Source organism: Citrus sinensis, chromosome 5 (genome assembly GCF_022201045.2).
Source record: "Citrus sinensis cultivar Valencia sweet orange chromosome 5, DVS_A1.0, whole genome shotgun sequence".
NCBI classification, from domain to species: domain Eukaryota; kingdom Viridiplantae; phylum Streptophyta; class Magnoliopsida; order Sapindales; family Rutaceae; genus Citrus; species Citrus sinensis.
Window position 1 is genome coordinate 1,011,047 of NC_068560.1, and position 16,554 is coordinate 1,027,600.

Here is a 16,554-nt window from a genome sequence, read left to right on the forward strand (position 1 = left end):
TAGAAGCAAAACCTTATAAAAAATTATATTGATTTTTATGAAATAAGACAAGATTAATGGAGGTTGCTCAAATAAGTGAGAGTTTGACAAATGAATATTTATAGAATCACCATGAATAGAATCAGATCTTATTCTATGGTATTTACATGAGATTTCTTTTTCTTAGTATTAAGTAAGTCACAGAAAAGACTTATTTGATGTATGATTTATATTTTAGAGTCTAATATATATAGATTATTTGATTCTTTTGAATATGCGTCAAGAAAACTTTATGAAAATTGAAAAACCATTCGGTTCTTTCACTTAAAAATAAAAAATATTTTAATATTGATAGATATAGGTAAAGTGAACGAAAACCTAAATCTCACACTCTCATCTCTCAAACACGGCGGCAGCACACATTCCCTTACTCTTACACTCTAATAAGCACATCCGATTTCTACCACCAGCAACTGCTCTTCTCTAACACCATACGTGCAGCTGGCAGCCGCTCTTCTCTCACCACACAACCATCATCAATCCTTAGCACAGCCGCCTATCAGCCACTGCCACCGGCCGTTCATCACAAACCCGCAACAGTCGTCCTTCAACCACAATCATCGCAGGCCATCAGCCACAACACAAGGATTCTTAGTTTCTTCTTGTTTCTCTCACGACAAATATTATAGATCTAGATCTATTTCTTTGTCTAAATAAATTTTGATTTTTTTTTAGCTTTTTTTTGGGTATTTGTAACTGTTGCAGACTTGCTAGCTTTTGGTTTATTGTATTTGCTGATGTTGCCGATTGCTAGCTTTGACACTCATGTGTTGACCTCGTTTGGTTGGAAAAATGGGGATTTTGATGGCCTTATTTGGTTATTAAAGATGTTGATACTAAAACCCCATGCCTTGTTTGGTTGTTGGAAAATGGTGATTTTGAAATCTATGAGATTTTTGGTTTGCTATTATTATTTTGACAATGAAAAAATAATTTTTTTTTGTTTTTGTCGATTTATAATACGTTGGGGTTTTATTATTTTGCTGAATTTTATTATATTGTATGTAATGTTAACAATGTGGGTAGTTTTTTTTTTTTCGTAATATGAAAATTTCATTAACTAGAAATAACAGACAAATAAGGATTTAACCAAAAAGGTGGAACATGACTCCACTCTCCAGAACATGACTCCACTCTCCAAAGCCTGACAAAGAACCCCCCACCCTTGCAGCAGCATGGGCAGCAGTGTTCGCAGACCTTCAAACAAAAGAGAACCTAATATCTCCTATAGAATGAGCTAAAGCTCTACAATCATCAAGAATAAGGCCATAGCCATTGGGACAAGAGTAATTCTCCGTGAGAGCTTTAAAAACCTGAAAGCAATCCATCTCAACAACAACAAAAGACAACTGACGACACTTAATCCAACTTAGGACCTCACACACTCCCAGAGCTTCAGCATCCCTAGCACCAAAACATCCAACCACAAATGCACAACATGCTGCCATGAAAGCCCTCTCAAAGTTACGAATAATACCTCCATAACTAACTTTCCCCTGAGCCATAAATGTTGCACACTTGAGCCACCCAGGAAGGGGTTTTTCCCAACAAACAGCCCCATGACAACCTTGATTAGAGCCATCATCATAAAAAACAGATTGCATCCTTGTAGCTTGCCATTGAAACAGATAATGACCAGCTGAATTAAGAACATGAGACATACTACAAGTTTTGTTATTCCAAATTTTATCATTCTTACGCATCCAAAGTTTCCAACATATCATATCAATTAGGTTACACATCTCCTTACTGCTACGAGTAAAAACTAGCTCTAACCTATTCAAGGAAGAAGAGCAATGACCAACAAACCCAAGGGAAGAAGAAATCCAACATGTTCTAGCAAAAGCACAGTCCAACAGAGCATGTAAAACAGTTTCATTTTGATGATTGCAAAAGGAGCAAATAGGCATTACCTCGACTCTCCGCCGAATAAGGTTATCACATGTTGGCAAAACATTCATTGTGGCTTTCCAAAGAAAGTTCTTCACCTTGTTAGGTACTGACAAATTCCATAACTTCCTCCAGACACCAGATACTAGGGCATGAGAGCAGTGAGTAAGCATTTTATAGCAACTGTGAACTGTGTACTGGCCATGAGTAGAGATGGCCAACGAGTCGTGCCGTGCCGGCCCAAGCCCATCAAAGGAAGCCCACGCGTGCTCGTGCTTGTGTCGTGCCATGCTCACTATTCATTTCGTGTCGTGCCGTGCCAACCCGGCACACGTGCCGTGCCAACCCGGCACACGTGCCGTGCCAACCCGGCACACGTGCCGTGCCATGGGCCGTGTCGTGTCGTGCCTAGGAAAAATAGTCCACTAAGCTTTTTTCTTTTTTTTTTAATTTTTTTAAGAGCGTATGCCAAGTTGTTGTCTTATTTTTTTTAAGCTTATTTATTTATTTATTTTTTGGATCCATATGCCTTTATTTAAATTTAATAGAATAAAAGATTCAAAACTCAAGTCCATATTCAATAATAATAAATTAATAATAATAAGAGAATGTAATATTAGTTGCTAAGTTTGACTCTATGGTATTAGAATTCTTTTTTAGCACTTAACAATTACAATAATGATAAGTTTTTTTAAGGGTTAACTTAATTGTTAACTTAGAATTACGTAGAGTCATATATCATAGTTTATAATAATATTAATACATATTTATAAAATCATTATATTTATAATTTTATTTATTAAAATCATATCAATTATTTATTTAATAAATTATAAATATAAATCAATTACAATTTTTTTGAAACTAAGAATTAAATAAATTTAAAAAACTTGAGTCAATAAAAGATATTAAAAGATTCAATTTCAAGTTATTTATAAAATCATTAAATTTTAAGTTTACTTTCATTAAAAAATGAAACGTGCTTATTGTGTGCTTTTTCGCGTGCCGTGCTTTGGCCCATCTCTAATCGTGCCGTACTTTTAAGGCCCGCATGCCTAAAATCTAAGCCCGGCACGGCCCACGTGCGTGTCGTGCTGCGTGTTCTACTGAAACGTGCTCGTGCCGTGCCGTGCTGTACGGACACGTGTCGTGCCCGTGCCGTGCCTCGTGCCGTCCAGCCCATTGGCCATCTTTAGCCATGAGGATCCACCAGCCAATACCACACATCTTCATCTCTACGATTACTAAGAGGTATCTGCAATTTGAGGTCCCTATCCCTGGTATTAAAAATATCAGCCACGACATCATAATCTCATCGACGCTGCTTAGGAACCATCAAGCTATAAACGGGTGCTGAAGCTATACTCTCATTTAAGCTTGTAGATACAAATCTATTTTCCACATTTGGTAGCCATGGATCGGAGCCAATAAGGATATTATGGCCACCTGGATTCTACTACCACGAACAATGACTTGCTTTGCTACCATTAGCGAACGCCACACAAAACTCGGATTGTGACCCAAACCCGCCTCAATAATAGAAGTTCGAGGGAAGTAACGAGCTTTAAAAATCCTGCCAACCAATGACTCCGTATTCGTTTGAAGCTTCCAAAGTTGTTTACCCAACATAGCCACATTAAAATTATGGAGATTCTTGAAGCCAATGCCCCCGCTCATATTTATGAATTAGAGAACTAAGACCTTCCGCATAGAGAATGAATAAATATGGCGACAACGGATCTCCTTGACGAAGGCCCCTGCTAGGAACAATAGGCCCGATCTCTTTGCCATCTCGTATTACATGGTACCGAACTGTAGAGACACAGAGCATGACCAATTCCACCCATTTAGCATCAAATCCCAGTCGTAACATCATGGACTTCAAAAAGCTCCATTCAATTCGATCATATGCTTTCGACATATCAATTTTGAGAGTTGTTACCCCGATTTTTCCTTGTCGCTTCCTCTTCAAGAAATGCATAATCTCCGAACTTATAAGAATGTTATCGGTTATGGCCCGACCTGGCACAAACGCACTTTGAGTAGCTGAAACTACAGAACTAAGGACAGACTTCATTCGGTTGGCATGCATTTTGGCCACAATCTTATACAACACATTACATAAAGCTATAGGTCTCATGTCTGACAATATCTCTGGCTTTTGATTATTAGGAATCAACACTATAGAAGTATCATTCAAACCCACCGGAAGAGAGCAATTGTTAATGAAACTCAAGCAAGCATTAGTCACATCTTCACCAACAGTATTCCAAAATCTTTGGTAAAAAACGGAATTCATACCGTCTGGTCCAGGTGATTTATCTGGATGCATATCGAAAAGAGCCACTTTCACATCATTTTATGTAAAGGGAGCCAGAAGCACTGAGTTTTGATCATCGGTAATCTTCTTCTCCATACAATCCAGCACTTCAATATTGTAACCCCCAATAGTAGCAAACAAATGAGAAAAATAATGAGAGATCAAATCCTCCATCTCTTCCGAGCTTGTACACCATTGTCCATTAGCATTCCAAAGAGAGATAAAAGAATTCTTGCGCTTTCTCGCTGAAGCCACGACATGGAAATATCTAGAATTCATATTCCCCTCCTTAAGCCACATCAATTTTGATCTCTGTTTCCAGAATACCTCCCAGCTATGGAGGAGCTCGTTAAATCGCTTTCGAGCCTCATTAAAATCCTCAATACCAGCAAGATCACGACACCCCCTCAACAAAGCCATTTGTCTTCTACATTTAGAAACGTGCTTTCGAAAGTCCCGCGCTAAATGAACCCCCCCACTTGAGTAAATCAGTCCCACAATGAAAAATCTTTTGTTGAATTAAGAGCTCATTCGAGGAAAGCCAGCTAGCTCGAACCACATCAGCACAGTCAGCCTCTCGAATCCACAAATTTTCAAAACGAAATCTACAAGGCCTATGAGTATGGATCAAGGGTGTTGGATCCATAAAAATAGGCAGATGGTCAGAGGTAGAAGACTTTAAACACCACACTCGCGTCTCCTTGAATCGTCGAATCCAAGACTCAGTGGCAAGAGCTCTGTCCAGCCTCTCCTCCACCCAATTCTTTGAGCCCCGAGCCCTTTCCCAAGTAAATTAGTAGCCCTCCATACCAATATCAAACAACCCACTATCAGATACAGCTTGCTTGAAGCCCTGGAGCTTCCAATTTGGGTGTTCATGCTACCTTTGCTTCTCATGAGCTGCTAAGAGGTCATTGAAATCTCCAATGCACGCCCAAGGAAGAGAAGATGTAGCTGAAAGAGTACGAAGAAGATCCTAAGACTCCCTTCATCGATTGGATTCCGGAAAACCATAAAACCCTGTCATCCTCCACCTTCCCAGACTTTGGTCCTCAACCGCCACATTTATACAATTTTTAGAAAATTTTAATAAGCTAACTTTGTGACTTGACTTCCAATACAAAGCCAATCCACCACTTCGACATGCTGGATTAACAGTAAACAAACATTCAAATCCCAATTTTACTTTGAGACATTCTAATTTGTTTCTACTGCACAGAGTTTCAATGAGAAAAAGAAAGTTGGGCTTCTTCCATTTGACCAGTTCCACCAGAATTTGAATTGTCTGTGGTTGGCCCAGCCCATGACAGTTCCAACTTAGGACATTCATTGATCTTGGTGGGCCTGATTTACAAGGCCCACCGCTGGTCCGTTTTTTGAATCTATTGGTACAATCATCAATTGGGGAGACACCTCATCTTCACAACCTAAAATGCTGCCTGACCCACGCTGTGATATTCTCCTTTTTGAATCGTTCACAATTATTCCTTCTTCCAAATCTTCGTCAGTTTCCTTACTAAAATCAAGTTCATTAGCTGTCACCTTAGCTAAAAAATGTGGGTAGTTTTATACATGAGAAAGTTGTAGACTTGAAGCCCAAAAGAACCGAAATAATTTGAATCGAATCGAAATTCATAACCAAACCGAAATTTAAAATTTTGGGTTGCGTTCGGTTCTAATTTGGGAGAACCAATTGGCGTCAGTTCAGTTCGGTTTTTTATCTAAACCGGACCGAACCGTATAGTGCCCAACCCTACTTTTCGCTGAGAAGATGTAAAGTAAATAAAATAATATTATTTTTATATTTATTAACAGATTTATTTCCAATAACAAAGGGTGAAATTTTATTTTAGTTTCCTCCACTACTATTCCTTTTTTTATAATATTGATTAAAAATGAAGATGAGAAAAGGCCTTTATGTTAAACTATAAATCATAATAACAAACATGCTCTTTATTTGATTTCTTTCATGCATCTTATATACGTTCAGTAGATAAAAAAAAAAAAAACACGGATCTTGTACAACAAAAAGAGACAAAATCTCTCACAAACTCTGTAATTGACGAGAAAAAAATATTTAACACATGACTACCATAAACAAAAAATTTATAATCTTTTTTTTTACAATAGATTATTTTTTATCTTAAAAAAAATTTATAATAATTTGATATCAATAAAAAAAAATTATGATATTTACTAATCCATTTTCCTTGCCTAATGATCAACTGTACTTATTAACATTAATATTGTTTTCTATTTAGAAAAATAACAACGATATCTTTATTGTTTGGTGAAAATCATCCCGACCTTTTTATTTGTAAAAATAGTTACATAAACTTATTTTAAATAATTATGTTAAAAGAAAAAGTTTATGTGATATTTTTAAAAATAATGAGGTCTCTGTCTAACCATATCATGAAACCATGAAGATGTCACCATCTAACTTTCCCTTGTTATTTATTGAGGAACGAAAACTTACCGAATGAAAGGGCAAAAGTAGTTAATTTTCTGCAGGTATAAGGGCAAAAAGGTAATTTTGTGCCAATACTAATACAAACATTAATCTGACGTTGGAGTGGCGAATAAAATAAGGGAAGGATTATGTTGCGCGTGGACAAAGGGACAGCAGTGAGAAGCTGTAGGGATTTTTCAGGCAACAGCACATTGGAATTGGATCCCATATTTATTTTTTAAATTTAATTAATTGAAAATGCGAGAAAGCGAATGGTGTGCGCACTGCGCACCTCCCCCAGCTGTTGGGTCAAGTCTATCCATTTTGATACTCCACCACCAGTTATATAATATATTATAATATACTCCATAATTATTATATAGATGGATTATGCATACCAGCAATAATGATGGATTATTGAAATCTATGTATCAAAAGAAAGTTTTTTTTATTTATATATTCTTATTGTTAACTATAGTTTTTCTGCCAAATTATATAATTCATCGTTAAAAATAGGAGAGATAATATCACATTTGTATAGAGTTCTTTTTTAAATGAGAATATCTTTATTTTAATAAAATAAAAATGTCATTATGTAGATATAAATATTCATTAGAATTGGATATTTATTTATTTATTAAATTTAATTAATTGAAAAAGTGAGAAAGTTGAAAAAGTAAGCGCATTAAACACCTCCCCCAATTATATAGCCAAGTCTATGCATTATTGAATGGTAACGTATTAATATACAGGTTTGAGCATATACAAGAGATAAGTTATAGTTTTTTTTTTTTTTTGGTAACAAATTATATAATTCATTGTTTAAAGTGTGAGGTATGTATGTATGTGTGTGTGTATAAAATCAAAATCTTTATATATATAATTATTTTTTAATAAAGGCGCCTTCATTTTATTAAAAATATAAGTAAATACATATTTCAATGCACAAGTAATTGTGTTTTTTTGTCAGTTAATATATTAGAACTTGTATTTTTTTTTTATCTATTAGTAGTTCTTTACCTTATTAAAATAGAGATGTCCTCATCAAATAATTATATAATAATAATAATAATAAGAAGAAGAAGTTATTAATACAAGAAATAAAAACATACGCTTTACTACATTACAAGATGAAATATACTATGTTTTACTTGTCTCTTAATTTATCCTAACTTTAAGTACACTATATTTTACTCATTTTTTTAGTTTATTCATAACTTTAATAACATAAGAAATCTCTTATTAAATAATGACTCTCTTTCTTTTTTTTCTCTCGGTAAATAATAGCTCTAAGGGTTTGGCTACATTAAATTTAGCTTTGCTCAGACTTATTTACATCTAAAAAAATCCTTCATATATTGAACTAAACTCTTTTAATAAAAAATTATTAAGTTTACTTATGAATATATAAATGCTGAATAGATATATCATAAAAGTGGTAGTGATTCGATCGTATCAAAAATTTCAAACATGAGATGGGCATACTCAAATGTCCACAGGCATAAATAGTTAATTAAATGTGTTAGGTAAAAAGCATTAAAAAAATTCACGGTGTTAAATTTCCAATATCCAATAGTCATACAGGCATAATATTAATAGAAATAAAATAAATATATAATAGAAATAAAATGATATTTCATGTTTTGTTAAAAAAAAAAATTAAAAAAAAGGTAAAAACAAAAGAAAAACCGAGAAAGAGAGAGAGAAAGAGCGTGTAAGAAAAGAACAGAAAAAGAGGCAGAAGTGGTCGTGTCGGCTTCGACCAAACATTGACGATATATTCATTCACATATTTTTATTGCAATTCATATTTTAATAAAAATATTCATTTACTTCCATCTCATTCGATCTGCTCGATCCACAGCCCTAATTCAGCTCGCAGGTACCCTCTTGCTTTTCCTTTCCTATGCTTCAGATTTAGTTTCTTTTTAAAATTTTCTAGTTCCTGCTTGGGTGCTGAGAAAATGAAAGAAAATGATGGATTTTTAGTGAAACCTTGTGCTATTATTAATTTATTCGATTGCCCATTACATGTTTTTGCGTTTTGAGTGTAGATATGTTGTTAATTAGTGTAAGCAAGTCCTGGTTTTCACTCAACCGAAAAGTTTTTCTTTCTTTTTTTTTTTCGGTTTTTATTATTAGATCCTAAATAATTTCTTGCTTTGTTCATCTCATGTGTCTGTGTTACTTTTAGTGAATTATTTTTGTAAAATCACGATCTGGGTTTTACCCCCTTTTTTTGCATTGAAAGTTGTGTACTTCTTTTGTTTTTTAGTATCCTATATTTTGATTATATTTATCAACTTTTTTCATGAAAATTTGCTGTTTTTATGCTAGAAAGTGATGAAAAGTTTCATTTCTGTCACCTTTTTTTTTTTTCAGAGGTGCATAGTTATTTCCCTGACAAATTGGCGTTAAAGGTTTAAAAGCCAGCTTTTTTTGGCTCATTAAAGGCTTAAAGCAGGGCTAGACTGACACATTAAAGAGAGTAACTAGAGCCGTTGGTTAGATAAATCTGAACAACCTGTGACAATAACAAGTCATAGAAGTAAATGCAGCATTTTAAGGCAATTTTAGTTGATGGTTTTTGTTGCTGAGAATCTTGTAGTGGGTTTGTTTTCAGTGCATAGTCCCTTTTAACTTGGTGCTTTTGTTTGTAGGTTGATCAAGTGACTCTTTAAGGGTTTGTTGTGCTTCTGTTATGGCATTTGCGGCTGCGGCAGCGCCTTTGAATCATGCCTCTGGAGGTCCCCGTACAGGTTTGCTTCAATATTTGCGATTTATTGATGATTCATTAGTGTCAAATGATGTACTGTTCATTGGCGTCTTTTTGTATTGGTTGTATTAATTTCAAATTAGAGATGGAATCTGACTGAGGCAAACGGGTTACAGGGTTAATGTTTGTTTGCACCTGATGTAGTCTATGACTTGCACCATGGCTTATGTAACTACAATTCTTCTGCAGTTTCTTAATTGTTGCAGTTAATTGTGTTTGGTTTTTCTCAAGAGCAGTTCTTTGATTCTGAGAGCATGCTTTTATCATAATCTTTTCAATATAGAAGCTAGAAGATTCTTTTGGGTACTCAGCACACAGTATCAGATGATTCGCATTTGTTTTTCTTAGATATGATAGTTATTATTATTCTTTTTGAACTTTTGAATCCTAACCGGACCAATATTGTGTGACAGTGCACTTTAACTCTTATGAATTTAGGGTTTTGAACTTTTGCTTTGATTTTGATCTGTACCCAATTTCAAGGTGGCTGGTAAATGAACGAATTATAAAATCCTTGATAATAAGGTATATTTTGTTGGGGACTGGGATGGTAATTTTGTCTTCATGTCATCACAGTGTGTTGTATTTTATGATCTCATTGATATGTTTGGGCGGTTTGTGTTTTGCTCACTTTCTTCCTGTCCCAGCTTTAATTGTCTGCTTACTTTGTCCTTTGTGTTCACTTTATAGGGGGATCCAATGATGCACTGTACAGGGAATTATGGCATGCCTGTGCCGGACCTCTTGTAACCCTTCCTCGTGAAGGGGAGCGAGTTTATTACTTTCCGCAAGGTCACATGGAACAGGTTTGTTGACCTTTAACTGGAATCTGTCTCTGTTTTAGTGTTCTTTTAGTTTATATGAGTTTACTATTATAGAATGACAAATATGACTACCCTATTTAAAATTGCCAAACACAAAAAATGGAAAAAAAAGAAAAGAAAAGAAAATGACCAAAGTGTAGAAAACACTCAAATTTTTTAACAGAAGAATATAATGTGAGCTTATGCATTCCCCTGTTTGAGAGTTAGCAATTTATGTTCCTCAGACATGACTTGCTTTATTTCATTGGTCTGGAAAATATCGATCTATCACCATTTGCAGGTTAATAAATTTTTTCTTTCAATGTCGTAGGGACAATAAGGTTTCAATCATATTATAACTATTGCTATTTTTGAAATTTTCAGCTTGAAGCATCGATGCATCAGGGGTTGGAGCAGCAAATGCCTTCATTTAATCTGCCATCTAAAATTCTGTGTAAAGTGGTCAATGTTCAGCGACGGGTGAGTTATCTCATGATCGTTCTATTATTTTTTGGGGAGCATGTCAATGTTCTTAAGCTCTGTTAAAAAGTTGTTTCCATTTCTAAGTCCTTACTTCAGTTGCTCTTTTTACTTTGACCGTAGGCTGAACCTGAAACGGATGAAGTTTATGCACAAATAACTCTGTTGCCTGAACCTGATGTGAGCTTTCTTCCTTTTGCTCTAATCTTTTAATTAGCTGATTTAGAAACTACTAAATTTGTTAGCTTGTTATAGTTGCTTGCAATTCTTACGGTTTTCTTTCTTTCATGTCTGTCTGTGTTAATTTCACCAGCAAAGCGAGGTTACCAGCCCAGATCCCCCCATCCCAGAGCCTGAAAAGTGCACCGTTCATTCATTCTGTAAGACATTAACTGCATCTGATACGAGCACCCATGGTGGGTTCTCCGTTCTTCGTAGGCATGCAGATGATTGTCTCCCCCCATTGGTTAGCTTCAACCGTGAATCCATCATTTTTGTGTCAGATACTACAGGATGATATGTTGTATTTATAACTTGCTTGACCTGCCTGTCTCCCTTGATCATTTCAGGATATGTCCCAGCAGCCACCTTGGCAGGAACTAGTTGCAACTGATCTGCACGGGAATGAATGGCATTTTCGGCACATTTTCCGAGGTTTGGCTTCAACTTCTCTGACTGGATATAACACTTTGTTGCTTAAGTTGAAGCAGAAACATTGCTGCAACATGCTTATTTTTAAAGTTTGCCAGGTTCATGTATTTTGTTAAATATTGTATCCAATGTATTATAAATTACACATGGTTTCTGGAAATTTGAGGATTTTGATACAAAGTCAAGGTTTCCTATCACAGGTCAACCAAGGCGTCACTTGCTCACCACTGGGTGGAGTGTGTTTGTTAGTTCCAAGAAATTGGTAGCAGGCGATGCATTCATATTTCTGAGGCAAGTACTCGTATATCTAATACGAAACGAAGTATGTTTTGTTTCGTTGCTTTATTTCCTATATTTATCGTGTTCGCTATTGATAACTGTTTCAGAGGGGAAAATGAGGAGCTGCGTGTTGGGGTAAGGAGGCACATGAGACAGCAGACAAATATGCCATCTTCAGTTATATCTAGTCATAGTATGCATCTTGGCGTACTTGCAACTGCTTCTCATGCCATCGCAACTGGAACACTCTTTTCAATCTTCTACAAACCAAGGTATTTTCCTTTGTGCAATTTGAAGTTTGAAAAGTGAAACATTTCCAATTTCTGAATTGAGAGATAGAGTAAAACTTAGGACTAAATGCCCAAAGCTCAATGTAAAGACATGAAAAAAGTTTTTACAAGATGTTGTGTTACAAACATTGAAATTTGCCAGAACTTCTATAGTTTGGGCTTTTTTAAAAAAAAAATCCCTCTATGTTCTATCATGCTATGTATTTTTCGAATTATCATTATTAATATTTCTCAATAAAATATTTTTGACATAAAATATAATTATGTGCCAGAACTAGCCGGTCTGAGTTCATTGTAAGTGTTAACAAGTATCTTGAAGCTAAAAGACACAAGCTTTCTGTTGGGATGAGGTTCAAGATGACATTTGAGGGTGAGGAAGTTCCTGAACGAAGGTAACCTTCCTTTCTAATTTATTTTTGTGGAAGAGGAAGTTAAACAACTTTTATTAACCAATTTTATCATTGTTCCACAGGTTCAGTGGTACTATAGTTGGAGTTGGGGATTGTAGAAGTTCAGTGTGGCAAGATTCAGAGTGGAGATCCTTAAAGGTTAGCAAGTTCTTTTCCTATAAACCAAGTTAGTTTTGAATTCATTCAAAGAATTTACTAAGGTGGCCATTCCAATATTCCACTCAGTTTTATCCACACTTTTATACTGATCAAATTAAATAGTGGCTTTTAAAATTACTAATGTTTGAGAAGATTAGGTGTTTGTTTCCTTTGTAACCGGTCAAATATTTCTGTGTTCTGAATTTTGGCGGGGGAAACTCTGTGTGGCCTGGTTGACTTTATCATGTTTCAATTTTATGTTAGGTTCAATGGGATGAACCTTCATCAATCTTGCGACCAGAAAGGGTATCATCGTGGGAATTGGAGCCACTTGTTGCAACTACAACTACTACAAATGCTCAACCAGCACAAAGGAACAAACGGTCACGACCACCTGTTTTACCATCGCCAGCTGCAGATATCTCTGTCCTGGGTATTATAGCTTTATATATGATGCATCTTGTTCTTATTCTTCTTTACTTCTGTTGCTAATCTTGTCTTTCTGCATTAGGTATGTGGAAATCTCACGTTGAATCTTCAGCTTTCTCATACTGTGACTCACCGCAAGGACGCGACCTCTATCCATCACCTAAGTTTTCCACTGCCACGAAGGGCAACCATTTTGGTTTGAGTGGAAATAAGTCACTGGCTGCTGTTTCCAGCAACTCAATGTACTGGCCCAACCGTGCAGAAAATGTAACAGAATCATTTGCTCCAGTTGTGAACAAGGAATGCAGTGAAAAGAGACAGGGCAATGGGAACACCTGCAGGCTATTTGGCATTCAGCTCGTTGACAACTCGAATGTAGAAGAAGCTTCACCTGCTTTTACCATGTCTGGAGCAATGGGGGATGATCGAGCAATTCCATGTTTAGATGCAGACTCTGACCAGCATTCTGAACCATCAAATATTAATCGATCTGACGTTCCTTCTGTAAGTTGTGATGCAGAGAAATCGTGCCTGAGATCTCCTCAGGAGTCTCAAAGCAGGCAGATTCGAAGTTGCACAAAGGTAATATGGTTGCTTTCTGTTTTAACTTTCCTTTCTTAACAAGCTAGCATGCATTAGATAAGATCTCAGAAAGGGCTTTATTTTCCTTTTGAAATTTTAGTTTTTGTCTGCCTGTCAGGCATCCTCTCTGTCTATCTCTCCCTCTCTCTCTCTCTCTGTGCTCAACTTTTAAAATTTTTGCTAACCTGGGAAAATTAAATGAACTATAACTTAGTGGAAGTGCAGATATTTTTCTTTTGACCGTTTTCACACAACTTCCTATGTGTCCCTCCTACTCATAAGGCATGAGCGTCTTGGTGAACTTGTACTTTTGTAGTTTGTCTTGCTACATGCATTTTGCAACGTTTAATTGAGTATCTGTTTCCAGGTTCATATGCAAGGAATTGCAGTTGGGAGGGCTGTTGATTTGACACGATTTGACTGTTATGAAGACCTTCTCAAGAAACTGGAGGAGATGTTTGACATTGAGGGAGACCTGTGTGGATCAACCAAGAAGTGGCAAGTGGTCTACACTGATGATGAAGATGACATGATGATGGTTGGAGATGATCCATGGCAGTAAGTTTGTTTAATGCCTCTTCTTGATTGTCTGTGTTTTACAGTCTCTTCCAGTCTCTTTCTTGTGCTATAATTTCAGCCTAATACGACTACTAAATATCAGTAAGATTTGAAAAGATGTATTGCTCATTGTGCAGTATAATTGAAAATTAATAGATTGTCTAATTCACATGCTTTCTCTCTCTCTGTGGTGCTATATATTGAGTTTTTTTTCATCATTTTGATTTTAAAACTATGAAGAATGGTAATGTGTATAAGAGATCATCAGCTGGGTTTTTTGAAGAATGAAGCATGAAATCATGGTTGTTGCACTGGTTGCTTTTTTGTGATACACCATGCAAAATAAGTGCAATTTTAAACTCAGGTTGGACTTAAGGTCATGAATGTGGTTTCCCCTTGGTCTCTTATCTTGCATTCTGATTTATGTCATGGCCAGTTTTGCTTTGAATTGAATTTAAACTTCCTTGAGAGTAGCATAAGAATTTAAAGTTCCTTGAAAGGAGGATAACACACTTAATTTTTTGGTAAAACCATTTGCATAAATGGGTGATGAAAGTTAAACATTTTGTAGTCGCACAGTAATTTGTTTACAGATTGCAAATGCAAACTCTTATATGCTACTAATTTTGTTGTTTAAATTTCTTGTATTTTACGGCAGTGAGTTCTGTAGCATGGTGAGGAAAATTTTCATCTACACAGCAGAAGAAGTAAAGAAGCTGTCGCCCAAGGTAAAACTTCCAGGTAACGAGGAGCTCAATGCAGGCAAGCCAGATGTTGAAGTGGTTGTCAACACTGATGATCGGTCATCTATTGTTGGACCTGGGTGCTGATATGCCTATGCAGTAAGAAATCAGCAGAGTATGGAGGTAATGGTAAGTTGACTGCCTTTAAGATTCGCCCTATAGTAGAATCATGAGGTTTAGAGAGAAGCAGCCTTTATAGTCGACATGCCATCCAAAGAGGGAACTTGCCTTAAAGCATAAGAGTTTGGGTGTTAGAAGTTTCTTATTTTGCTTTTGCCAAGGGAATCTAATAGATGCTTGCTTATTCAAAGTCCGGGTGAACGTGAAGTTTGTTGCGTCATATCTGGCGCCCAGCTTATGAGACAGAGAACTTGTTCCTTCTCATTTCTTGTTTCGTCTTTTTTTCTTTTTTTCCTAATATATCTTCTATACACAAGACACGGTGACATTTTCCCTTTGTATATAAGTATATATAGTCTTGCTCTCTCCTGTTTTGGCTCGCATGTATATGTACCCCTCTCTGACTCCTTCCCTGAAAGAATCTTTTCAGCTGAATTGATGAAAGATTTTCTTGGCCAAATTCTTTTAGCAGTATGGGTTGTCTTTGTATGAATGAATGAATGAATGACATCTTTAATTTCATTTTGATATTCATGTTTTCACTACTTTCATATACAGTCGTTAGTGTTGGAAATAAAAGTATCATATTGTATGTACATTTTTTAGATAATGATAATGAATGATTCCCTTATCTAGTGAATTTTGTATTTTACTGGCTTTTATTTGCTAATTGCAGGCATAAGTAATTGAGTGGAATTTGATTGTAAATGATGATTCGTAAGTATTGCCTTGTAAGAGAGAGATCTGTTTAAGGGTGTGTGTGGGATTGAGGTTAGGCAGCTGTAACTTAAAAGTTATAGCATTAAAGTGTTTGGTAAAAATTAGCTGCTATAACTTGTAAGATATGTTAATATGATTTTTCACTTGTATAATGAAAAATTTATTATATATGTAATAATTTAATCAAAATTATTATTTAAATTTTATATTTATTATATATTATTAATTTTTGTTTAATAGTTATAGTTTTTTTTTTGTTTTTCAAAGCAGCTGCAATTTAAAAGTTACAACGTCTTAATTTTAAACGGGACCTAAGTAAGGTTATCATCCTTTTCAAGTACTCTATAATTATGTTGAAATAACAAACGTTTATAAGAATTACAAGAATTATTGAAGCATAACATTTTATTTCATTAATTAAAGAAAATGATATTTTAACTATTTTTCCGTTAAATAAAAGTGGAAAACAAATGAGTTATTTATTCATCATTATTTTTAGGGTTAATTCCGTCCTGTCCCCAAATGTTTCAACATTTTTCACCGTGTCCCTAAATGTTTCAACAATACTCACTTCACACCCAAATTTATTATTTTGAATGTTTATTGTAACGGTCAAAGGGTAAATTTAGAAGTTCATGCACTAAATATTATTTGATGATGATAAATTAAATTTATTTAATAATTTAATTGATGAGATTATTATTAATTACCTTTAAATAAAATTTTTTAATGTAAATTTAATTATTAAATTAGTATTTTATCTCATTTTATTCTTCTTTAATTCAAGATAAGGGATATTTCGGATATTTACTTAAATTTTAAATAGTTCCGTTAAACATAACGGTAAAATTAACAGAATTGGATTTGGAGTGAG

The 16,554-nt window shown here is 35.1% G+C and overlaps 2 protein-coding genes across 5 annotated transcripts; one reads left to right on the top strand and one right to left on the bottom strand.

Annotated features, from left to right (window-relative positions):
• Positions 1-1,238: 1,238 nt before the first annotated feature.
• On the bottom strand, positions 1,239-2,219 carry LOC127902742 (putative ribonuclease H protein At1g65750). Its single transcript, XM_052442703.1, has one exon. The coding sequence runs from the start codon at positions 2,217-2,219 to the stop codon at positions 1,239-1,241; it is 981 nt and encodes a 326-aa protein (XP_052298663.1).
• A 6,190-nt stretch (positions 2,220-8,409) lies between these two features.
• LOC102618110 (auxin response factor 1) lies at positions 8,410-15,897 on the top strand. Of its 4 annotated transcripts, none has more exons than XM_052441790.1 (16): positions 8,410-8,583; positions 9,362-9,460; positions 10,168-10,283; positions 10,665-10,760; positions 10,884-10,940; positions 11,074-11,226; positions 11,330-11,414; positions 11,612-11,702; positions 11,798-11,962; positions 12,253-12,372; positions 12,453-12,528; positions 12,793-12,961; positions 13,040-13,539; positions 13,907-14,097; positions 14,756-14,969; positions 15,637-15,897. In XM_052441790.1, exons 2-15 carry the CDS (start codon positions 9,403-9,405, stop codon positions 14,925-14,927), a joined length of 2,049 nt encoding a protein of 682 aa, XP_052297750.1. In that variant the 5' UTR covers positions 8,410-8,583; positions 9,362-9,402; the 3' UTR covers positions 14,928-14,969; positions 15,637-15,897. The 4 variants fall into 4 exon arrangements, with proteins under 4 accessions (XP_052297750.1, XP_052297748.1, XP_052297749.1 ...); XM_052441788.1 differs by lacking the exon at positions 15,637-15,897 and adding an exon at positions 9,084-9,268 and having other exon boundaries at positions 8,411-8,583; positions 14,756-15,488; XM_052441789.1 differs by lacking the exon at positions 15,637-15,897 and adding an exon at positions 9,084-9,249 and having other exon boundaries at positions 8,411-8,583; positions 14,756-15,488.
• Positions 15,898-16,554: the final 657 nt, after the last annotated feature.